Source organism: Battus philenor, unplaced genomic scaffold (assembly GCF_028537555.1).
Source record: "Battus philenor isolate CCGP_79_NKW_IND1 unplaced genomic scaffold, ilBatPhil1.0.hap1 SCAF_4, whole genome shotgun sequence".
In the NCBI taxonomy this organism is placed as follows: Eukaryota; Metazoa; Arthropoda; class Insecta; order Lepidoptera; family Papilionidae; genus Battus; species Battus philenor.
In genome coordinates, this window is record NW_027181704.1 from 6,344,349 (window position 1) to 6,365,348 (window position 21,000).

A 21,000-nucleotide genomic window follows, 5' to 3' on the forward strand; every position below is an offset into this window, starting at 1 on the left:
TATTTTTATGATTGACATTCGTTATTTACATCGTCTAAGCTCTCAACACTGCAGCGTTGAGAGCCTAGTTTAAACAGCAAATACTCTACGGGCGTCCCAGCTCAGGACTAATTTTTTTTACTAAATTGGCAAACTTTTATTGCTTAGATTTTACTTGGAGCGCAAGATTTCTAAAGTTTATTTTTCTTTCATATCAATTTTAACTATGTTTGAGAGCCCATTCATTGCTCTAATCAGACATATCTATAAGAAGTTGGGAAAAATCCACAGGATCATTTTCTTATTCAGTAAATATTCAGTTCTCGACATATTAATTACACAATTTGTGAAAAAAGTTTTACTTTATCAAATATAAACCGTAATAGCTTTTTGACACGACTTTTTAAATTGATGATTACATAAACCAATATGTAAGCAATTATTATTTCAAAATGTATAATGGACTGTTAAATGGTTAATGAGTAATGGAAGTTTGGCTTTTATTATTAAAGCATACAAATAAAATTACAACCTAAGAAGTAAAAATACAAACAACGAAATAATCAATTTAATAACTGAACATTATTAATGTTTCTCTAAAGCTTTCACCAAAAGATCGTTGATATGATTAACTAAGTTTCTCGGATCCATCACTAGTCCCGCCGTCACCATGGCATTTGAGAATAGCTGCTGGGAAACCATGTTGGCAAGTTCTTTATCAGTGGAAATAAGTTTATGTAACTTTCTTATTATTGGATGCCTATGAAAAGAAAAAACACATTAATAAAACATGATATATATAAACTACTAAAATAATTAAAATAATTTATCAACCAATTGGGTTCATATTAAATTTTATCCTACATTCATTTTTAAAATTTAGTGCATAGTTTATTGCTATATGCAAAATTATTTTCTCCTTGGTAATAAATACCATGCATAATTCTTTAAAACTGCCCATTCCGCTTGTAGTGTTGGTATATTATAATTAAAATATAGATATGTATATAAAATGTGTAACATTATAACCAAATTTTTATTTATTTATTTAAAATTTACATACTTTGCGTTAATTTCCAGTTGTGGCCTTAACAAGGCAAATCTATTTTCTTCGCTAAGGTTTTGTGCTTGTGTGCGTATAAAATGCCGCGCTGCAGCCATTTCGGGTATAATAATAACACATGGATGCGTGTCTAGTTTCTGTGTTGTGCGCACCTCAAACACTTTTCCATCCAAATTTGATTTCAAAAACGATATTAGGTCATTAATTTGACTTTGCTGCAAGTCGTCGCTGCCTGTTAAAAATAGTAATGAATATAATTTTTAGGTTTTAAACTAACAGATTTCTTTTTATGTGTATTATTAATTTTTAGAAATAATGTTTATTTTGTATATAGTTAAGCCATAATTTGTGAGATAGATTGAAGTTTATGTAATGTAATGGATGTGAAGTACTTAACAAAATCGACGGTTTAACTAAGGTTGAAGTTCACATTTTGATAAACTAAATTTTGACCTAAGCATATCACGTGATGAAGAAGTTAATTACAAGTGTAATTTTTAAGTATTTTTGGCTGATGACCTTGATAACTGTGTGATTAATGTTGGAAAACATCTGAAAGTAGACTCCCGGTGACTTGTTTTGAATACTAATTAAGAAATATGTTCTTTAACATTTAAGAATAGTAAAGTATTAGTTTCCTGCAGTGGTTTTTATCTCTCAAAGAATAATAATTTATTTAAGTATGAATATAAGACTTATTATACTATAAATGAAGGTTTAGATCTTCACTCTTATTATTGTATTATTTTGTATTTTTTATTGTAGTTTTTCTTCAATATTGAAAATTTTGTTAAAACAGCATAGAAAAGAACCTTGTTAAAACAGCATAAAAAAGTTTAAAAAAAAAACAGAATTTTTTTTAAAACTTTCTGTAGAATAGTACCTTACAAAATCCACAATAAATCTTACTAAGTTTTAAAATAGTAGTGTTGTGGTGAGTAATTGTGGTGCCTCCTATTCCAACTACCTATTTTATGTTATAAATTATTTCTTTGTTATTAAATCAGTCCAAAATACTGGCCCGTATTTTAATGTTTAATTGAATGAAGATGTGACAAAACCTACTCAATTCAATATTCTATTATTTCCAGATGCTGATGCTTAATCATTGACATTTTCTTTTGAAGTTTAAAACCTTACCAATAACAGAATCACTTTTTTCGGCAGAATCTTTCTGCATGTCATTTTCCACAGAAATCAAGGAACGGCGACCGAATTCTTTTAGTTCTAGTAATACTAATTCATCATACATTTCATAACAGAATAAAACTTCTAGGTTGCGTTTTTTGAGAGATTCGTAGTATGGGGATGTCTCAGCCAATTGACGACTGAAAATTTAAAGAGCTTTTCATTATATAACATTAGGAATGTATTATTATTCTAGATTTTATTTGTTTTATCTAGTTGTAATCACGCAAATTATTATGACGTTATAATTAAAATTTTAGAGGACAGTATGACTCGCCTTTGTATTGATTTTCATTAAGTATCTCATGGATTAAGTAATAATGTCACATTAATAACAATTAAGTACTATGTTTCACAATTACTATAATTATTTATTGGGCTAGTTCTAGCTTTAATTACCATATCTACCTGATTCTATAAAAACGTTTTTATAATAAATCAATTTTAAAAAAGCTTACCTAGGTGCTGCTAGATAATAGATAGATCTCTGATCCTCTTTTTGTCGCGAGCAGTAGTCTGCTAGAGAAGTTTTAACCCCAGCTTCCAATTTGGATGACTCGAAACGCAGCAGTTTTGCAATTTCTTCCTGAAAAAACATAATATTGGAAACATTAGGGCATCAAACTGTGGTTGGATAGGACAACAATTTTTTGTTTTAAAAATGATTTAAATACAGTATCTTAAGTAGTGCTCTCATATGTCTTACAATCGATTAATAATAAATCACCTGGTTGTAAATGACATATCCTATAATCATACGAAAATAACAAATCCTAGTCCCAAAGACACATGAATTAAAGATGTCATCTTTATAAATGACCCTATCTGTAGTACATTTTAATAAGGAACAAAGGTAATGTTTCATAATAAGTGCCAGAAATAGAAATAGGTACTACTACTACTATTGGACCTATATACACACCATCTCGGAAGATAATCTAATACTTAAAACATTTATATTTAATGAAAATGTGTAACAATTTCTATTAAGTTTTAATATGAACAAGAAAAAACTTTCCAGTAAATATTATATTCTCTTTGGAATGGCCTCCATAACGTATTATTCAAAAATTTACCTTCTCCAGAGGACTTTGGCTTGTAACAATTCCCTCTTTCAAAAACAATGAATAGTCCTTGTAATATGCATCAAAGCCGACTGGGTCCTTTTGCGCCATTTCACACATGAACTTGATGAATCGATTTGTTAATACTGTACGCAATTTACTAAAATTAAAAGTAATTTATTTATTTCGACAATTGTAAAAAACAAATTTTTGGAACATGTAATTTAATAAATGGCCCCTAAATTTCGAAAAAAATACTTGGAATAATAATTATAACTTGTAAAGAATGTTCAGTTACAAAAGAAGAAATGTCTTAATCGAAATGTACAATGAAAAAAGTTTAATTAAAACTGTAACAGTTGAAGTTTCATGATTTTCATTCAAATTAGTCTTTAGCCAAAACCTGATGGACAAATTATTGTTTGCAATAAAGGTATATTTTTGTTTTGGAGATAGCCCTTAAGACTTTCTTCTTTTTAAGCAACAAAGAAGATTGAAGAGATAAAAGTATTTTACGTTCTTACACTAGATTACTCTTTAAGTTTTTAATTTTGTTTTTCAATTAGTGTCATTTCTAGTAATTTGAAGATCAGAAATCGTTAAACTATAAAAAGTAAAAAAAATAGGTAATAAGATACTTACAGTATTAAAGCACTGTTCTGTAAAAGTTCCCTACTAAGATTGAGTGGAATATCCTCTGAATCAACTACACCTGCAAAATTAACAATAATTAGATTTTTTTCAATTTTTTTCTGAAAAGTTTTTGTACAACTTTTCTTTTATTACCTACCTATAAAAGACACAAGAAAGTTAAATTTAATGCTGAAAACATTCTCTAACTGAAAGTAGGTGGAATCATCAACAGATAATCATGATTAAAAAATATATATACCCTTATAAAAAAAAATAAGTCAAAAATATATGTGCCCTTAATAACAATATGTTAAGTAACAAAGTGCAATATTTACATATAAATGATACCAATTATGCAATTGTTAACATATTAATTATTAAATTGCGTTTATTTTACCTATATAACACTTTATAAATGGTTTGATTTATAGCTGAAAATTTGTACTTGTCTTCTTTGCTTAATTAATTCAAATTTTTGACAAAACTGTTTGAATTCAACAGTGATAATTACCTATTTATTCATAATTATTCATTAGCTTGTGCAGTGAAAAATATTTTTTCTTCAAAATTTTCTATTTTTATTACCTTAATAGTAGCTGAATTAGATATGAGTACAAAAAAATTATATTTCTTTGAGAAATGTAAATCCTACCTTTAACAAATCTTAACCACTTGGGTAAGATATTATCAGCTTTGCTTTTTATTAGTATCTTTCTGGAGTACAAAGCAACACCAACGTCGGAATCGCGAGACATCTCAAAAAGCCCCGGTTTTCCCTCAGGCACATACAGAATAGACCTTATGCTAATGGGTGCATCAGTTTTGTAATGAAGTGTAAAACGTGGTTTGTCGTAAGAATTACTAATAAACCTATAAAATTCTACATGTTGTTCTTGTGTCACTTCCTTTGGTTCCATTAACCACAGCGGCTGAAAATAAAATTTTTAAAAATTATCAATTCCATCATGTATTTTATTAAAGATTTCATACCTAAATATACAAAGATGTAAGGTAATGTAATGAAGACTATAGAAATCTGAAAAACTTCAATGCAATAATAATATTATACACATGCATCATATAAAATAAATAACCATACATCCTTGAAATATACTCAACAAACAAATAAAATTGAAACATGACTTTATTTCAAAATATAGTTTATATTTACCAACCTTTATTGAGTTGACCTGTTCATTATTCAGTAAAATAGGGCTTCCAATAAAGTTACTATATTTCTTAATTATCTCTGAAAAAATATAGATTTTTTTTATTAAATTACATGGCTTAATTATACATGAATTACAGCCTATCTTTGACATTTAAGTAAAAGAGCTCAAAATAAAAGTCATTTTCTGGAATCATGTGTAATGTTTTTATACATTTGTGTATCAGTATATTTTTTTTCATACTTACTCCACTATTAATATTTGTTATTGAGTAAGAAAAGGACCAATATTTAGCCACTTCCGCACATGCAGTGGTAGTCGTGCAATAAAGTGCACCGCCCTTCAGCCCGCTGATAAATGCGTATGCGGCAAACAATGCGAATCACACAACCGCCACCGCCAAATTACTCGACACGTGTTTCACCCCTCAATGGGGCATCTTCAGGAGTTATGTTACACCGATTAGTGCTAAACACTTGTTGAGTCTTGTTTTTGGCACCACTCTTCTTTTTACCACTTCTCACTTTATCAGTGGGCTGGCGGGCCGTGCACTTTATTGCATGACTACCACTGCATGTGCGGAAGTGGCTAAATATTGGTCCTTTTTTACTTAGGATGGACTTCCGCGAAGTAACGCCTGATTCCATTAAATATTTGTTATTGAGAAACGTAAAATAGGTTAAAAACTATGAAATGACCTTAATTTACATACCTTTAACTCTACCATCATCTGCAAACTCCCTGCAATCTGTCTTAAGGTACACAATTATTTTAGTACCAATAGGTACATCTTCTACTTCTTGAATTTCATATGTTCCAGATCTATGCATTTATAAAAATAGAAACTTATTATGAAAAATACATTCTAAATTAACATAAGTCTATATTATTTTATAAAATAATGTTCCCTAATGTATTGCCAACTATAACAAAAATAATAACTAAAACTTACAAGTACACTTTCTCTAGACATCTTTACAATCATTTCTTTTTATGAAATACCTGAGGGTTTAATTGTTGATTAATTATACACACCCATCAGAAGACCATTTGTAACCAGGTGATCCAGTCTTACTACTTCTTGTGTACACTTCTAGCTTATCTGCCACCATAAATGCAGAGTAAAAACCAACCCCAAACTGTCCAATAATAGAGTTAGCCTGGTCGGAACCTTGCTTTTTAATTTCTTCAATGAAAGACTTAGAACCAGATCGGGCAATGGTGCCCAAATTCTGTATAAGTTCTTCTTTAGTCATACCAATGCCATTGTCCTAGAATCAATGTAAATAGACCATAAGTTAAATAATTTCCGTAAGATCTCCTTAAGTTTCTTTTTTATTTAAACAGTGCTTAGATAAAAAATTGTTTTTAACCAATGGTAAATGATATAATCAAGTTTTTTTTTTAAAAAAAAATAGAAAATATATGTAACATTTAACAGAGAACAAAGTATATTTTACCTGGAATGTTATAGTCCTATTTTGCTTATCTGTATTAAGTTTGATTTCCAGTGCTCTATCAACATTCGCTAACTGAGGAGCATCTTGGGAAGAGCTTACACTCAAATATCGGAACTTCTCTAGGGCATCACTTGCATTGGATATAAGCTCTCTGATAAATACCTATAATAGATGTTTTATAAACCATATGGTATTATGTCATATTTTTTTGCAAATAACCTAAATTAAATATGTAATGAAAAAAAAATAATGTGAATGTTTTAGGATTTAATCTTTGTTTTTTTTTTCTTATTGTACACGCTAGGATACATTTAAATAGTTTTATAATAATAAATGAAAAAGTACAATGGGCAGTCTTATCACATAAGGCAATCTCTTACAGACAACCACAGTATGGAAAAGGTAGAAGTGTGTGATATATAATAATCTTTTTCTACAAATGGATATTTTATATTTAAACCAAATTTGCAATTATTTAATAAAAAAATGACAAAATTAGAGAAATAAATCATATAGTTTGTATTAAATGTTTCAAACAATCAATAATACTAAGATTACGTAAAATAAATTACTTACTTCTTTATCAGAATACAAAGATCTAGCTACAATGTCGAGTAACATTCGAGTTTCAGCCTGAAATTCTTTTTTTTCTGGATTTGTATTTAAAACTTTAGGTTGATGTTGGTCGGATGCAGTACTGAAGTTAGTTTTGGGTTGTAGTAAACTGGGGCCTGTAAACAAATCAAGTCCCATTTTTGTTTGACTTACAAAAATAATCATCATTGAACATAATTTATACTTAACTTACCATAGTGTTTATATCTTAAAACGGCGACTCTATCAATATTTTTGTAGTTATTAATGGATTGCAAAAGTAACCTCCTAGCATACTGAATAGATAGATTTGTTCTTGCACCTAGTGCAGACATTCTAACTTACAAATTATATTCGGTTTAATACAAACTCTTGTTTAAAGTTATTCCTATTCCGAGTTAGAGGTTGCAAATTTATTATGAATATTTTAACTTCAAATTAATCCTGTGCAAACTCTTTTCAGTATCTGTCAATGTCAATAAAATTATGTTTAGGTTACACCAAAGAAGTCGTATAGCTACATCGCCTCCGTAGTCGAATTCTCATTTTAATAGATGTTTAGTCAATTAAAATGAAATGTTTATTTTAGTATCTTAGCTCTGAATTTCAATATATCATTATTGGTGTAAATTTTTTATACTATAATGATTTAGCGTAAATTCAAATCAACGAGGTATTGATAAATATGAAGTTTTGAAATAATTTATTTTATGCTTCTGTTAGAAGATTCGGTAAAATTATTAAGTGTTAAAAATTATTATTCGTTCAAAGTTAGTTAAAATGTATTATGGCAAAAAGACAAGTATACTTTGTTGATGCTAATGTCAACTACTTACCGCTAGGAACGGTAAGCGTCGTTGATCGCTGTCCGTCAGTTTAGTCAGTTGATGTTTGAGAACTTGTTCTGTTTAGTCGTTTACGAAAGCAAAACTAAATTGTTTGTGATACAATAGTAAATAAAAATAAAAGTGGTTCAAGATTTAATAAATTTAATTTATAGGACAGTATACTTTGTTTTTAATAAGTTCTTTATTGACATTGAAGAAAGAAAATCTTAACTACAGTGTGTGACTTCATAACTTGTTCCATACCAAAACATTTTCAATGGTCTCAATACGAATTATATAAATTGTGAATTTAAATTGTCTCGCGAATATTTTGTGAGTGAATTGTACTGTACATTTTCTTATAAACCAGTCAGGTTTCAGGATTTAAAAAGAAAAAGAGATTTTTAGAGTGTCAATATGAAAAATGAGCTCAGAGTGTTCAGGACGAACTGTTATTTTCTTATAGTGCTATCACATGTGCGTTGCAGTACTTGAATTGTAAAGAGTATTGAACTAAGACTGAAAATGAAAGATCAGAGGTGAAGGATCATCAGCAGTCACCGTGGAGCATCTGGTGGGAGGCGGTGGTGCGGGCGGGCTGCTACCCGGCGCCTCGCCCGCCCAGCATCCGCCGAACATGCTTCAGCCCATGGAAGAAATGATTCTTCCTCCAAAACGCCAGGCTGTTGTTGATCGACTGCGGTAAGTTATTATTTAAAAATTTTCAATGCCGATTTTAATTTAAACATTTTAGGAAAAGACTAGGTAACAGGACATGAATGATGACACATCGTGGGTATGATTAGTCAAACAATACTTTAAAGCAGAGGTTCTCTGAGACTTTTTGACGCCCTCCAGTATACTTCTACCATATTCCCAAACCATTACCAAAGATAGTACTGAATATGAGAGACACAAATTTTAATAAGTAAAAATTGCTAAGATTCTTAAAAATTTATCTGGCTACAGCAAAAGGTGAAGCTTTGGGAACTATGGATTTAATTACTGATATTTACTTCCCTAAAAATGATGTAATAAACCAGGAAAATGTGTTGATGAATATTTTTATATACTGTGGGTATAACTCATCTCATTAAAATTGATGAGATTATCATTGGTAATTAAATTAATATGCTTTTTAAGTGTATTAAGCTGAACCCCGGGTTGATAGAAATGTGTCATTTTACTACAGTAATGATTTGTTGAAGTTGTTACTGTCATATTTTATCCATGAACAGACTTCTGTTACTGTTTAATTAGATTTATTCCTTGAAATAATTACATTACTTTTTTTATGGCAGGTAATAAAAGATTCTTGGATTTAGTAGTTTAAGAGTTGTAAATTGTTTTGTGACCTAACTATGTACTTTGCTTATTATGACAAACAAAAAATTATTGTTCTTCTATATTATGGCTATTTACTTGTATCAGAAATATTTTTATTAATAAAAAAATGAGTTTTGTTGCACATAGGTTAAAAACACTAGCAGTCCAAAGAAGTGTAAAAATATACTTTATGGTTATTACAAATTACCTGCTATAAATATAAAATGTTATAATATTATTTTTATAATAAAGGAACAATTTTTTAATTTTAACAATTTACTACAGTGAAGTTAATGTTCAATTATGGATGCTTTAAAATATCAATGTGCTGATCAATAGAATGCCATGCCGTTAGTCAAGTTTACATCACCATCATTGATAACCCAGATTTGCATGCATGCTGGCTGATAAACTAATATTGGATCTTGCAGAATACCCATTATCCAGTATTGAATTTGTTTATTTATTCATTTATACTTTTTTGTACACCATTGATAATAACTAAAAAAACAAAAATAAACTGTTTATATAGAGGTTTTGACAATCAGGTTTCAGAATGTTTTAAAACTGAAAATAAAACAGTATTAGTTTTCTAACACAAAAAATTCTTTAAATTAGTTCAGTTGACTAAAGGACTAGTAAAAAATATCTGAACACAACAACTACTAAATTCAAATAATTGTGTTTCAGCTTAAAATGTTTTTTTTATCAGCTAGGCTGGACTGAACTGCTGTATCTCTTCAACATCAAATAAATGTGTGGCCCAATTTTTTGTCAATAAGCTTGGTGTCTCAGGTCCTTTTTTGATACACTACTACATTGCTAGAACCCAATTGAAGGACTAATATTTAACATCCATGAACTGCTAGTAAATCAATGCTAAAAGGTTATGTGCTTCTAGCATAGTCTTTGAAAATAAAACCACACATTTGTTTCATAGTATCATATTACTGCATAATTTTCAAAATTATCAGAAGCACATCCAAATATTTAATAAGATGCCCCATTCCAACACAATGATTTGTTCTGTCTTACAGCTAATTTTTATATATAAGGAAATCATTTGTACAAGTGTATTTTTAAAAATCTTTTCTTGGTAATTTTTATCACCATTATCATATCAGCCAATAGACACCCGCTGCATGGCATAGCCCTCCCCCAAAATCGCCATGATTGGTCTTCGCTGCTCGTAACCAGCTTCTTCCTCCAACCTTGACTTGTCGCCGGTTCACCTATATGGGGCTTACTTTCGCCGCATCTACTGTCTCGTGCTCACCATTCAACGAACCTTTCAGCCCCAACAACCGTCGTTTGCGTGAGCTATTTGCTCCACTCACTCCCACTTCAGACCAGCAATTTCTCGAGCTACATTCATGACTGTAGTTATTTATCATTTTAGATTCGATTCCGCAGCGAAGCTCCGTGAAATTTATAACATGTGAAAAAATTGTTCTGGCTAAATTTTATGCCTATAAGAGAAACGCATTTTTTTAGACGAACGCCCCGATAACTGTCGACGCCACCTAAATGTGGAAATTAGTAAAATCCCTTCTTAGTTGACCTTTAGTCGACGATAAGAATATTCCTACCAAATTTCAAGTCTAAGCCTTAAATTCCTGAGATATCATGATAAGTCATTACATAGATGGATATCTTCTATATTTATGTGTATATATATACATACATGTAGATCAACATTTAAATATTCTATTTACAAATTTTGAATAAATGACCCAATGCATAAAGTTTGCAGCTACCTGCATCTCATATAAGTGTAGATAGTGCAAGCACTTATCAACATTACGGTGCTAAACCTAACGGTACCGAACGGCCCGGCGGTGCATACGCCGGCCCGTTCTATTTACACTGCAGGTTGCAGTTACGTTTCTAAGCCGAACTAACGTGGCCAGCTTTCTTATTTAGAAGATTTTTGTATTGTTTGATGTCAAAATGCTTACCACAATAGAAAACATTACAATTGACTTATAACATCTTGATAAAAATAATTCTACCGTATTTACAAACCCATAAAGATAGTAAAGTTTCCACAAAAAAAAAAAAAAACGTGTATAGGATGATTGGTATAACTCATTTTATGGTAATAAATGTATAGTACACCTTTTCTAAAAATCTATAAATAACGTAAAAAAAAGAAAGAGCGTATTCAAATTCTGGATACACATTAAAATTAATCATTGTATACTATCTGTCGATACAAACTTTGTGCTAGCAGAAGAACCTTTCGCGTTCTAAGAAAAAAAAGGTTTTAATGTAAGATATTTCAGAGTGATTATTTTAAACTTGTTGACTAGAAATAAATATAAACGTTTTAAACGTTATTACTCACAAACGAGCAGGTATGCATTTATATTTTTTTATCAAAGATTTTGTACCTTTTATTAATCACCTGTATAATAATAAAATCCCTAATTGTGTTGATGCGTAATACATATGTGAACTTCTTGTAAACCCCCCATCTGTTTAAGCTTAAATAATTTATTGATTCTTTAAGCAATTGATATTTTAGATTGTAATAGAAAAACGTCTCTGGTGTTCAGGGTCGAATCTAATCTTTATTAATTTGAATTTTTACATTCAAAAAATATTTATTAATTCGTCTTATTGCGACTGTAAGCCCGCCTATTCATTCATACGTTTAAGATATCATTGTTTCCAACTTAATAATATTTTTAAATGTCACAGTTTGGCGTTAAATTGGAAATTATTGCTGTAACTGTTCTCTTGCCATGTCTCCTTTAGAAAAAAACAACGTAAATTCCGGCTTATGTTTTTTTATATTGATGGAAATTGTATTAATTACATTAATATAATAAAAATTAATTGAAAATTTATTAAAAAAAAGAATCAGTCTCTAATGTAGGCTAAATATTTTATTACTCGACATTTGAAACCGTTACAGTGATTGAAATCTTGCAAGTGGCTCATAAGTGGATACCTTCACTTCTTAGAATTTAACCATCTAGTGCAGAGGTTCTCAGACTATTCTTTCAAATATCACTTTCTACATGAAGCTGGTTGAGATGGACCTCCTGTAGCTACACTTTTACCATATACCCAAAAATGTGTAGTATACATGTAAAGTAATAAAAATGTGATTTATCCCCAAGATTTTTAAATTATTATTTGCCTACATAGATAAGTGAAGTCTAGCAAGCATATTAATTCTTCGTTCGATCGAAAACAGACATATTTTCGTGAACCACCACTTGTGGTTTCTATCTAGACTAGATCCTCGGACCCCTGAGGGAACATTGATTAGTACGTAAACACATCTGTTGTTGTAGTCTGTATACATCGACCAGGTTTGCCTCCTTTGCGTCTAATCACTGCACTGAACTTTGACCCAAGTAACCCTAGAGCTCGGCGGTCTCTCAATCAAGTAAAAATCTATGAAGCAATAGTCGAGTCTCCGCGGAAGACCATAAGTTTAACACAAAAACTAAGCTTAGACTTGGCTTCATCTTGAGGGTACTGCCACTGCTAATCCGAAATCCGTAAATCACAGCGAGACAAACAATTTCCGTTTGAAAAAAAAAATTATATCCATTTTCTTTGGATACCAATAACAATATTTATTAAGAATTTATGCTGAATGTGTGTAAAATAATGTTATGCACCATTTTAATTTTGTTGTTGTCGCTAACATGGTAAAATAAACAATACCTAACGTACTAATTCACACTTACCTCGTCGAAATATTTGTACATCAGATAAGAATAGGTTAGTCATCCACAGTTTGTAGTAGTTTGTTGTACGTATGCGACAAACAATTTTGATAAACGCGACATCACGTTCGGGTTACATCATTGCATTCGCAATTATTACTCGATAGACTCTGTGATGTAATGCGCTACTTTTTTCTTACGTTCACTTGTCTTGTATCGCTTATATTTTTGGGTATAATTGTGATGATTAGTTTTAACAATCGAATCATAAAGAATATTTTATTATGAAAGAGTTTACATGCAGATTTAGAAACTATATTTATTTGCAAATAGTTTGGATATTGAATACCTTATGTTATCAATTGTCCACTGGTAAAAATAGAATCTGTGTTTTTTCAGTGATACATAAAATGCTTCATAGCCTATATTTCGATTTGGTGTCCATATTAATTGCTTTAATAAAGCCGTTCAAATCATACTCTGTTTTTAGAATGCAACACAGGTCTATCGTCCATGGATATTTATTACATCTATCACCGCTATATATTCATAACAGAGGAATGTTATTAAAGGGGTATAAATAGATAACATTTCTTATAAAATTGAGCTCTTCTGTTATTCTTCTCTCAACGTTAAAATTATATTATATATTATAAATTATCCAAAAAGAAAAAGGAAGTAAGTAAATAAATAAATGGTACTTAAGCTTCTTGTCGATCGAGCAACCACTTTGCAAAACACCACGCGGGCCCAGTGCGTACTGGTAATTGTGAGGCAGGTATTTTCACTGTTATTCATTGTATTCTCTGTATGCTAGTGACATAGATGTATAACCATAAGATGGCCACTATTGGACATACGCCTCCTCCGGGGATTAAACTATTTATCTTAAATCGTAAGACACAGCCTTAAACTATTTATAAAATAATATTATTGGCATAATATACGATAACTGTACCTTTAAAAGTAAAGAATGCCACATTGACAAAGTATACGTTTTGTTGATTTCCATGGAAGGTGATCTTGATGTATATTCTGTGAATCGTAGCAGAAGAGATAATTACTTATAAATTCATATTTATTCAATAAATGGCGCCCGGCGACAGCGTGGATACTTTTCGTGTCTCACTTTCAGAATTTCATGCCTATATTTAGATAAATCACATGACCTCTTATAAAGCCGTAAAATGATCATCGTAAACGCAGTGTCAGTTAGGATTTTCAAAATCATTCGTGGCACAATGTTATTTATAGGGCGTATTGATTGACGATAGGAGCAGGACGTTGACCTGACGGTATTTGCTTTATGATATAAAGAACCTGGAGGTTATTAGCCCTTTCTATATTTTTATTGATCATTTTTTATACAGGGTGTTAAATAAATCAACTTCAAGCCGATTCATCGTGATATGGCAAGCAGTGGTAACTCTAAAAAATTAAATAAAAAATATCTTACTTTTTTCCACACGGTCGGGTAATGAAATTAAATAATAACTGCTAAAATATTGCGATAAATATTAATAATTTTTATTATAAATATTAACCATTTTTACCTACAGAATGACACTGTAATATTATTTTCAACACTCATTATTTATCGCAGAAAGATAGTTTAGACCAATATAATTAAGCTACTGGTAATCGGCGGATTATGAGCTCACCTGAAACACTTATCTCTTCAAATAAGGTAGTTGAAATTTACAGTACAGTTGGTATATTTATTTGATTATGAACTCATCATCATCATTTAGCCCGTATATATTTTTGATGATGTTCAATCCTTCGCTAGCTAGTCCGTGTTTTCGACTCCAGAAACTTAAAGCCCAGCGGACAAAGGGTCAGCGCGCGGTGGCCTACCCCCTGCTATTTTAACTTGTCATCCCGCTGACCTGTGTGAGTTATGAGAAGTATTTTTTCGAAATAAACTCGTAGCCATAAATCAGTAAATCGAGTTGTGTTATGTCATAAGTATTTGTGACACCAATTAACAAACTCTTTCTGCGAAAACAAACAAATACGAACGACGACTATTCATAATTATTACGTGAAAAAAAATCAAGGAAGAGATAGACAAAAAATAATAATTGGACAAGTCTATTGTAATTAATTTCGTCGTTTCAACGCACAGGCGCCCACCGCTAGGCCTTGGCCTTCCCTTAAGATATCAATGGGGGGTTATATGATAATCAGCTCGCTTGGCAGGCGTGTTGGCAATCGCAGTGTGGTATTATGGTACGCAGAGGACGCCGCTGCCCCCCTGAATACTTGTATGTGAGCAGTAGCAATCCTATATAATTAACGCACTAAGTGTGAATTGTATAATAACATTGTATCCTAAGAATCGAACTCGCGACCAGCGATAACAAGCTTCAGTTCGCTACCGCGCGGCTACCACTGTTCATTATGATATATAATTACTAAATACATATTTTGTGAATAAATAACAATGAAATTGTTCGATTGTTTTTAAAATTGAATATATAATATCGTTACTTATTGCTATATTTGTATGGCTCAAGATATTTTCAGATCTATAGTGATTTTTCATTCATTATAATAAAAAGTGAAAGTTGTAGTTTGATTAACTCGATCGCGAGTTTTACTTTGTTCTCATCTTTAGGTTTCCGAGCAGGAACAAAGTGCGACGATATTATAAAATATTCCAGTTTTGAATTATTAAACGGCCAGGAATCTTATATATCCGTCTGTGTATCTAACAATACCGGTTGGAAGTGGAAATCATCAAGGTCGCCTGTCTGTCCACCTTCAGGGTGGACGTCTTACGTTGCGCTTGCCGGTCCGTAGTCTCTACTCCAAAAGGCTAAGATTCTTACGCCAAGCTGTTCTGCATGTTGTTTCGTGCTTACACGACTTTAACTCGGCAATCTGCTGGTTCTGCACAGTGCGACAATTGAAGCGTAAGTCGTCTACCCACAAGGTGGAAAGCTGACCTTGATAATGTCATCGGAAAACGCAGCACGCGGGCCACTTACTACCGGTCTTTTCGGAATAGTATAAGAGAGCACTATGTCCAGCTGTGGATATCTTACGGAGGAAATTGTGACGATGAGTCAACATTTAAATTTAGATTTATTTATTTAAATTTAGAATGACATTTTTTTATTGAAATTATAAATAGAGAAAATTTACTATCGCTTGTGGAGCCTAATATTTTCTTATAACGTTTTACCAGTACCCATAAATAATCTATTGCATTTTGAATATATCATTTGACAAGATAGCTCTTTGGTCTGGTATTCTTTTATTATTTCTAAACATGTTAATCGGCATGGCACTATAAAGAAAACAGTAAAACATTCACGCTTTTACTGTTACTATTAAAGGTAGCAAGTTTGCGCACGATAACAAGGTGGCATGGCAAGACTGTGAGAGTTGAAATTATAACCCACTATCTAGATTTATCTGTATCTCATGTCGCAGAGAAAGTAGCAAATCGTGGAATACGGATAAGATCTTTTGCCTAATAAGTGGCGGGTGATTCGCCCAGAATTTCATTTGATCATACGCTGAGAATATGAAACAAGACGCTGACGCTTGCTCGGATTAGACCACTTCCGTTTCACTGCACCATTTGTCGTTGTCTGCTTTAAATCGTAAAAAGAAAGTTTTTGAGTGGAGAAGTTTATAAAGTTGTTTTCATTCATAGCAGTTTTTAACGTCAAAGTCAAAATAGCTATATTATATAAAATCATTACAATCACCTGTAACTAACAGCTTAAAATTAAGTTTATATTAGTTCGTAACGCGCCATCTCCTGCGAGGCACTAACAAGGCACTAGGTAGGGTTTGTAATTTTTTTTTGGATGATAATATTAATAAAAATATTCTTAAAATTAGAAAAAGGCGCTTACATCTTTATAAAACTTACTACTTATGTCAACATACTTTGAAATAGAATAATAAGCCTTTTGTCAGAGCCTCTTCTTAATGAATTTCTTGAATATACTATGAGATTTAATCGATTTACTAAGATATTAGGTAAAACTTTTGTATATTGATTTATTCAACTTTAATATTTACCCAGGATAATTTATAGTAACCACTATACGTTATAGAAATAATGCCAGATAGCCTAATTTCACAGAAAATAAACACAAATTGAACTTCTATGATGGCATCTATCATCTTAAAGCTACGAGTAGAGATACGCCCTGATTTATGAAGTGCCCACAACAAACTGAGACTTGTTTTTTTTTTTTAAATACATATCTCCTTTTGGTATAATCCTCCGGTCTGTGAATAAAATTAGTACAACAAAGGTTTAATGCCTTTACTTATTTATTTTAAATTAGAAGATACATTGACCACTGTACTAGTTATAATCTGTGTTACATCTATTAATATCTATCTCTTTAATAAGGTTAATTAATTATATTAAATATACATAAGTATAACATAATTAAGTTAAAAATCGTGTTACGACATAAGCAATAAATATATATTTATATGTTGACGTATGAAGTTTGGTTGTGTCTGTGTGTTTAAGTTCATAAAAAGTTGCCGAGTAAACTTTTTTAGTTATCGTTTAAGAAAAATAGTACAACTTTTGGTTTTGAATATACGCGTTCGGTATTTGGAGATAAGTGCGAGAAAGCGTGCAGCGATAGGCTACCAGAGAAGGAGAAGGTATGGCGCTTCGGAGTCAGTGACACAGCGTGACATAGAATCGGGACTTATCGACGCTTGTTTGCGTAGCGCGACATCGCCGCGCCTGGTCAATGAACTAAACAAAAACACCTACGAGCTTGCAGTACACTGTACGCCGTAAACCGATTCCGATGACGCCCTTACACGCAGCCGGGATTACTTATGCCACAAAATTTTGATCACTTTATTTATTTAATACTCATTATTGTACACGTAAAGGAAAGAATAACATAGATCGATGTTAACATATAATGAGCGGTCTTATCATTCGTTCGTTTTCATTCGTTATCATTCGTCTGGCTATTTCTTATAGACAGCCATAGAATAGAAACAGAAGAGTGGTAGTCGATGTATTCATTGTAAGAAACAGGTTATAATATGAAAGATATATATAGATAATAAGATCGATAAGTTATAAAAGTGTTAAGGGGTGAATGTATATCTCATTTGCTGTCAATTAATATATTATATGTTCCGTCCAAAAATAATTTGTTTCACAAATAATAAACCACGTAATGATAACAGAGTAAGAAAAAACATTATCAAAAATTGTTTTTAAATAATAAAATAATTGTTATTTACTATCTGCCACTGCAGACTTCGTACTACCACAAGTTATTGGCCTGTCATATTCTAATCGAATTTGTGTTCACTTTATACAGGACGATCGAAAATGATTGTAAAACCTTTAAACCTCATAGTAGAGTGTTGAACTATACATTCATTTTCATCTACCACCTAACCTAACCAATCACCGTGGCTGGTTCGGGGATACCCAACTTTAATGAACTGCAGAAATTGTACTACATATCTATTGTTATTTTATTGTGTTTGAAAAAGGGTGAAGACCTTGATTAAATGAAAATTCATTATGTACACGACTTGTGACATGTAAATGAATAAGTTGAAATGTAGAGTTCATTATTCTTATATTCATATCACTGATTGAAAATAGAGATAGTGATGCTAAAACTGATCTAACGTGGTGATTGAGTTGAAAGTGAAAAAACTTTTTAGTCAATCATCATCGTTTAAGCCGCATGACGTCCATAGATGGACACGCCTCCCACATAGAAATTGATGATTAATATGACCTGTTGAAAGCGTCTTGTATCCATGGTCTGCCCACGACACTAACAATGTTGTCTATAAACCTTGTGAGTGGACGTTCTACGCTGCGCTTGCCGGTTCGTGGTCTCCACTCTAGAACTTTAAAGCTCCAGCTTCTGACATGTTCACTGCCACTACAATTTGCCAGTCTGCTGGGCTATGCCGGTTACTATCTTTCGCCTAACGATCTGCTTATATCTAATTTTTAGTTACGGGCGGATATTCTGTCAGTCAAATTGGTATGTCACAAAACTCACAATGTTTCAAACCACTGGGATATTTATAAATAATTTAAACTTAAAAAACGAACGCACGAAGCTCATGTTATTTAAATAAAGTTGCATTTACATACATTGAATATGTTTTTTATTCTTTCAAGTGCAATGGCACTACGGAACTTGAGGGTAAAATGTCCAATTGTATGTTAGTGTAATGCGTCTACTTGTTATAAAACCTGTTATTCGATTACATTACACAGTGTATCTTATAACGGTTTTAAGGAGGTGTTAGAAGTTATCCTACAAAATTAGGATTTTGAGAATTTTCTTTGGATTAACTAGTTTGAAAACTCTTTGGTTTTTAATTTTTTTTAAATTTTACAATTTTATTAAATTTTGGTGGTAAACTATAGATATCGAATTTCATTCAAAAAAAAAACAACACGTTGACCGATGGCTGTTTGATTTTTAGTAATGGATTTTTTTTGCTTCTTACTGATGCAAACTTTATTCTTTTCTTCGTAACGGTAATAATAATTAACAAAAGTACTTCGAAAACTCGGGGTTCTCCTCCAGAAATCACGGGAAATATTTCTTAGTTTCTGGGAATCCCAAGTGTAACCACTCAATACTAATAACCACAAGCTAAAACTTTTAAATGTTATCTAATTATTCAATACGGTTACTAACATGGGCAGTAATCAAGCTAGTGTTTAACTGTCCAAATGAGACTATAGAGTTTGAATGAGAGATAATGCTTCTATTTATTTATAGTGGGTTGTTGTCTCTACCTTCAACTACCCTGCACATAGAGGAACATTATACTATTATTATTATATTAATATACTAATTATTAGTCAAGTATAACGTATGATTATTGCACTGAATTAATCATCAAACACTGGTTGGCAAATGGTCACTTTTCCTCTGAAAGCCGAAAGATTTTTGTATGTGCCTATTTGAGTTTATTTATCATTGTGTTTTCAAATTTGCGTACAACAAACTTTTCAATACTGACTAAATAGTCGCAGAGAAAGTGGAGTTACAAGTGGGTAACATCGCACGTAATTAGTTTCACCGGATAAAATCAGGGTTGTTCATTTGTATATATATTTTTATTGCAAGACAGGGTAATACAGATAAGAATAGAATTTGCTTGATTTTTTGTGAATCACACATAATTCTGTTTATGCTGCTGTGATGCTAACGTATGTTCAGTAACATTCGTTTATTCTGCTTAATTTCTAGTGAAAAATTTAAAATTTGGTTAGTGTAAAAATTAATTTAATCTTGTAATATTTTTGGTAGTATAACTTAAATAAAATGTAATTTTAATCATTAGCACTAATACAATTTCAAAATACTAGTTTTGACATTTTTTACAAAATGATATTACGTTTTTTAAGTTGTGGCAACCCTACGGAGAGTAGCGGGGACGGCGCTACATCGTACCGATGCACTTCTAGGGAAAGTGCACCATAGAAAAGTATAACTTCACATCTGAACGGAGACACTGTCACTTACTAGCTCGCTTTATATGTCCAGACATGCTTTGGATGCTCATTATATAGATAATAAAATTTATAGCCAAATCGTTCTCGTAACAAACTATTTATTATATATCTATTATGTAATAAATACACTGTGATAGGTTATATGTCACTGTATAAGGTGATCAATCTGAAGTATGAATTTTTTTATAGGAATGCAACAGGGCAATAACTTGTAGTTGTCTGCAGGGACAGGTAGTAAGCAAATAATTTGAATACGTAGATATTATAAATAAAATAGAGTTTTGAAAACGCTTTTTGATTATGTAATAATTACGTAAACATCGAATCCCCCTGTATCCATGCTTGTAGAATACATTCAGAAGAATATATCGTAGAATAAAAATATTTTTCAGGAGACATCCAAAAATGTGTCACAATAAAACGAAATCGCTGCAGAAGTTTAGCGACAAAGCAATTGTTTTATTAATTTCGAATGCAAATATTGTAATATGTATTAAAATT

The 21,000-nt window shown here is 31.4% G+C and overlaps 2 protein-coding genes across 4 annotated transcripts in view; one reads left to right on the forward strand and one right to left on the reverse strand.

Annotated features, from left to right (window-relative positions):
• Positions 1-533: 533 nt before the first annotated feature.
• Trap1 (TNF receptor associated protein 1) lies at positions 534-7,606 on the reverse strand. The gene is made up of 13 exons (XM_068771480.1): positions 7,365-7,606; positions 7,133-7,287; positions 6,557-6,718; positions 6,132-6,367; positions 5,809-5,918; positions 5,103-5,176; positions 4,580-4,856; positions 3,937-4,006; positions 3,307-3,454; positions 2,689-2,816; positions 2,183-2,370; positions 1,043-1,274; positions 534-739 (listed from the first exon to the last, which is right to left on the reverse strand). The coding sequence occupies exons 1-13, from the start codon at positions 7,483-7,485 to the stop codon at positions 565-567; spliced, it is 2,076 nt and encodes a 691-aa protein (XP_068627581.1). The 5' UTR covers positions 7,486-7,606; the 3' UTR covers positions 534-564.
• Positions 7,607-8,049: 443 nt separating this feature from the next.
• LOC137928589 (neurogenic protein mastermind-like) overlaps positions 8,050-21,000 on the forward strand; it is a 47,390-nt gene continuing 34,439 nt past the window's right edge. For all 3 annotated transcript variants that reach the window (XM_068771469.1, XM_068771470.1, XM_068771471.1), the window contains exon 1: positions 8,050-8,679. In XM_068771469.1, the coding sequence (XP_068627570.1) occupies positions 8,615-8,679 (65 nt within the window). In that variant the 5' untranslated portion in view covers positions 8,050-8,614. The remainder of the gene's footprint in view (positions 8,680-21,000) is intronic.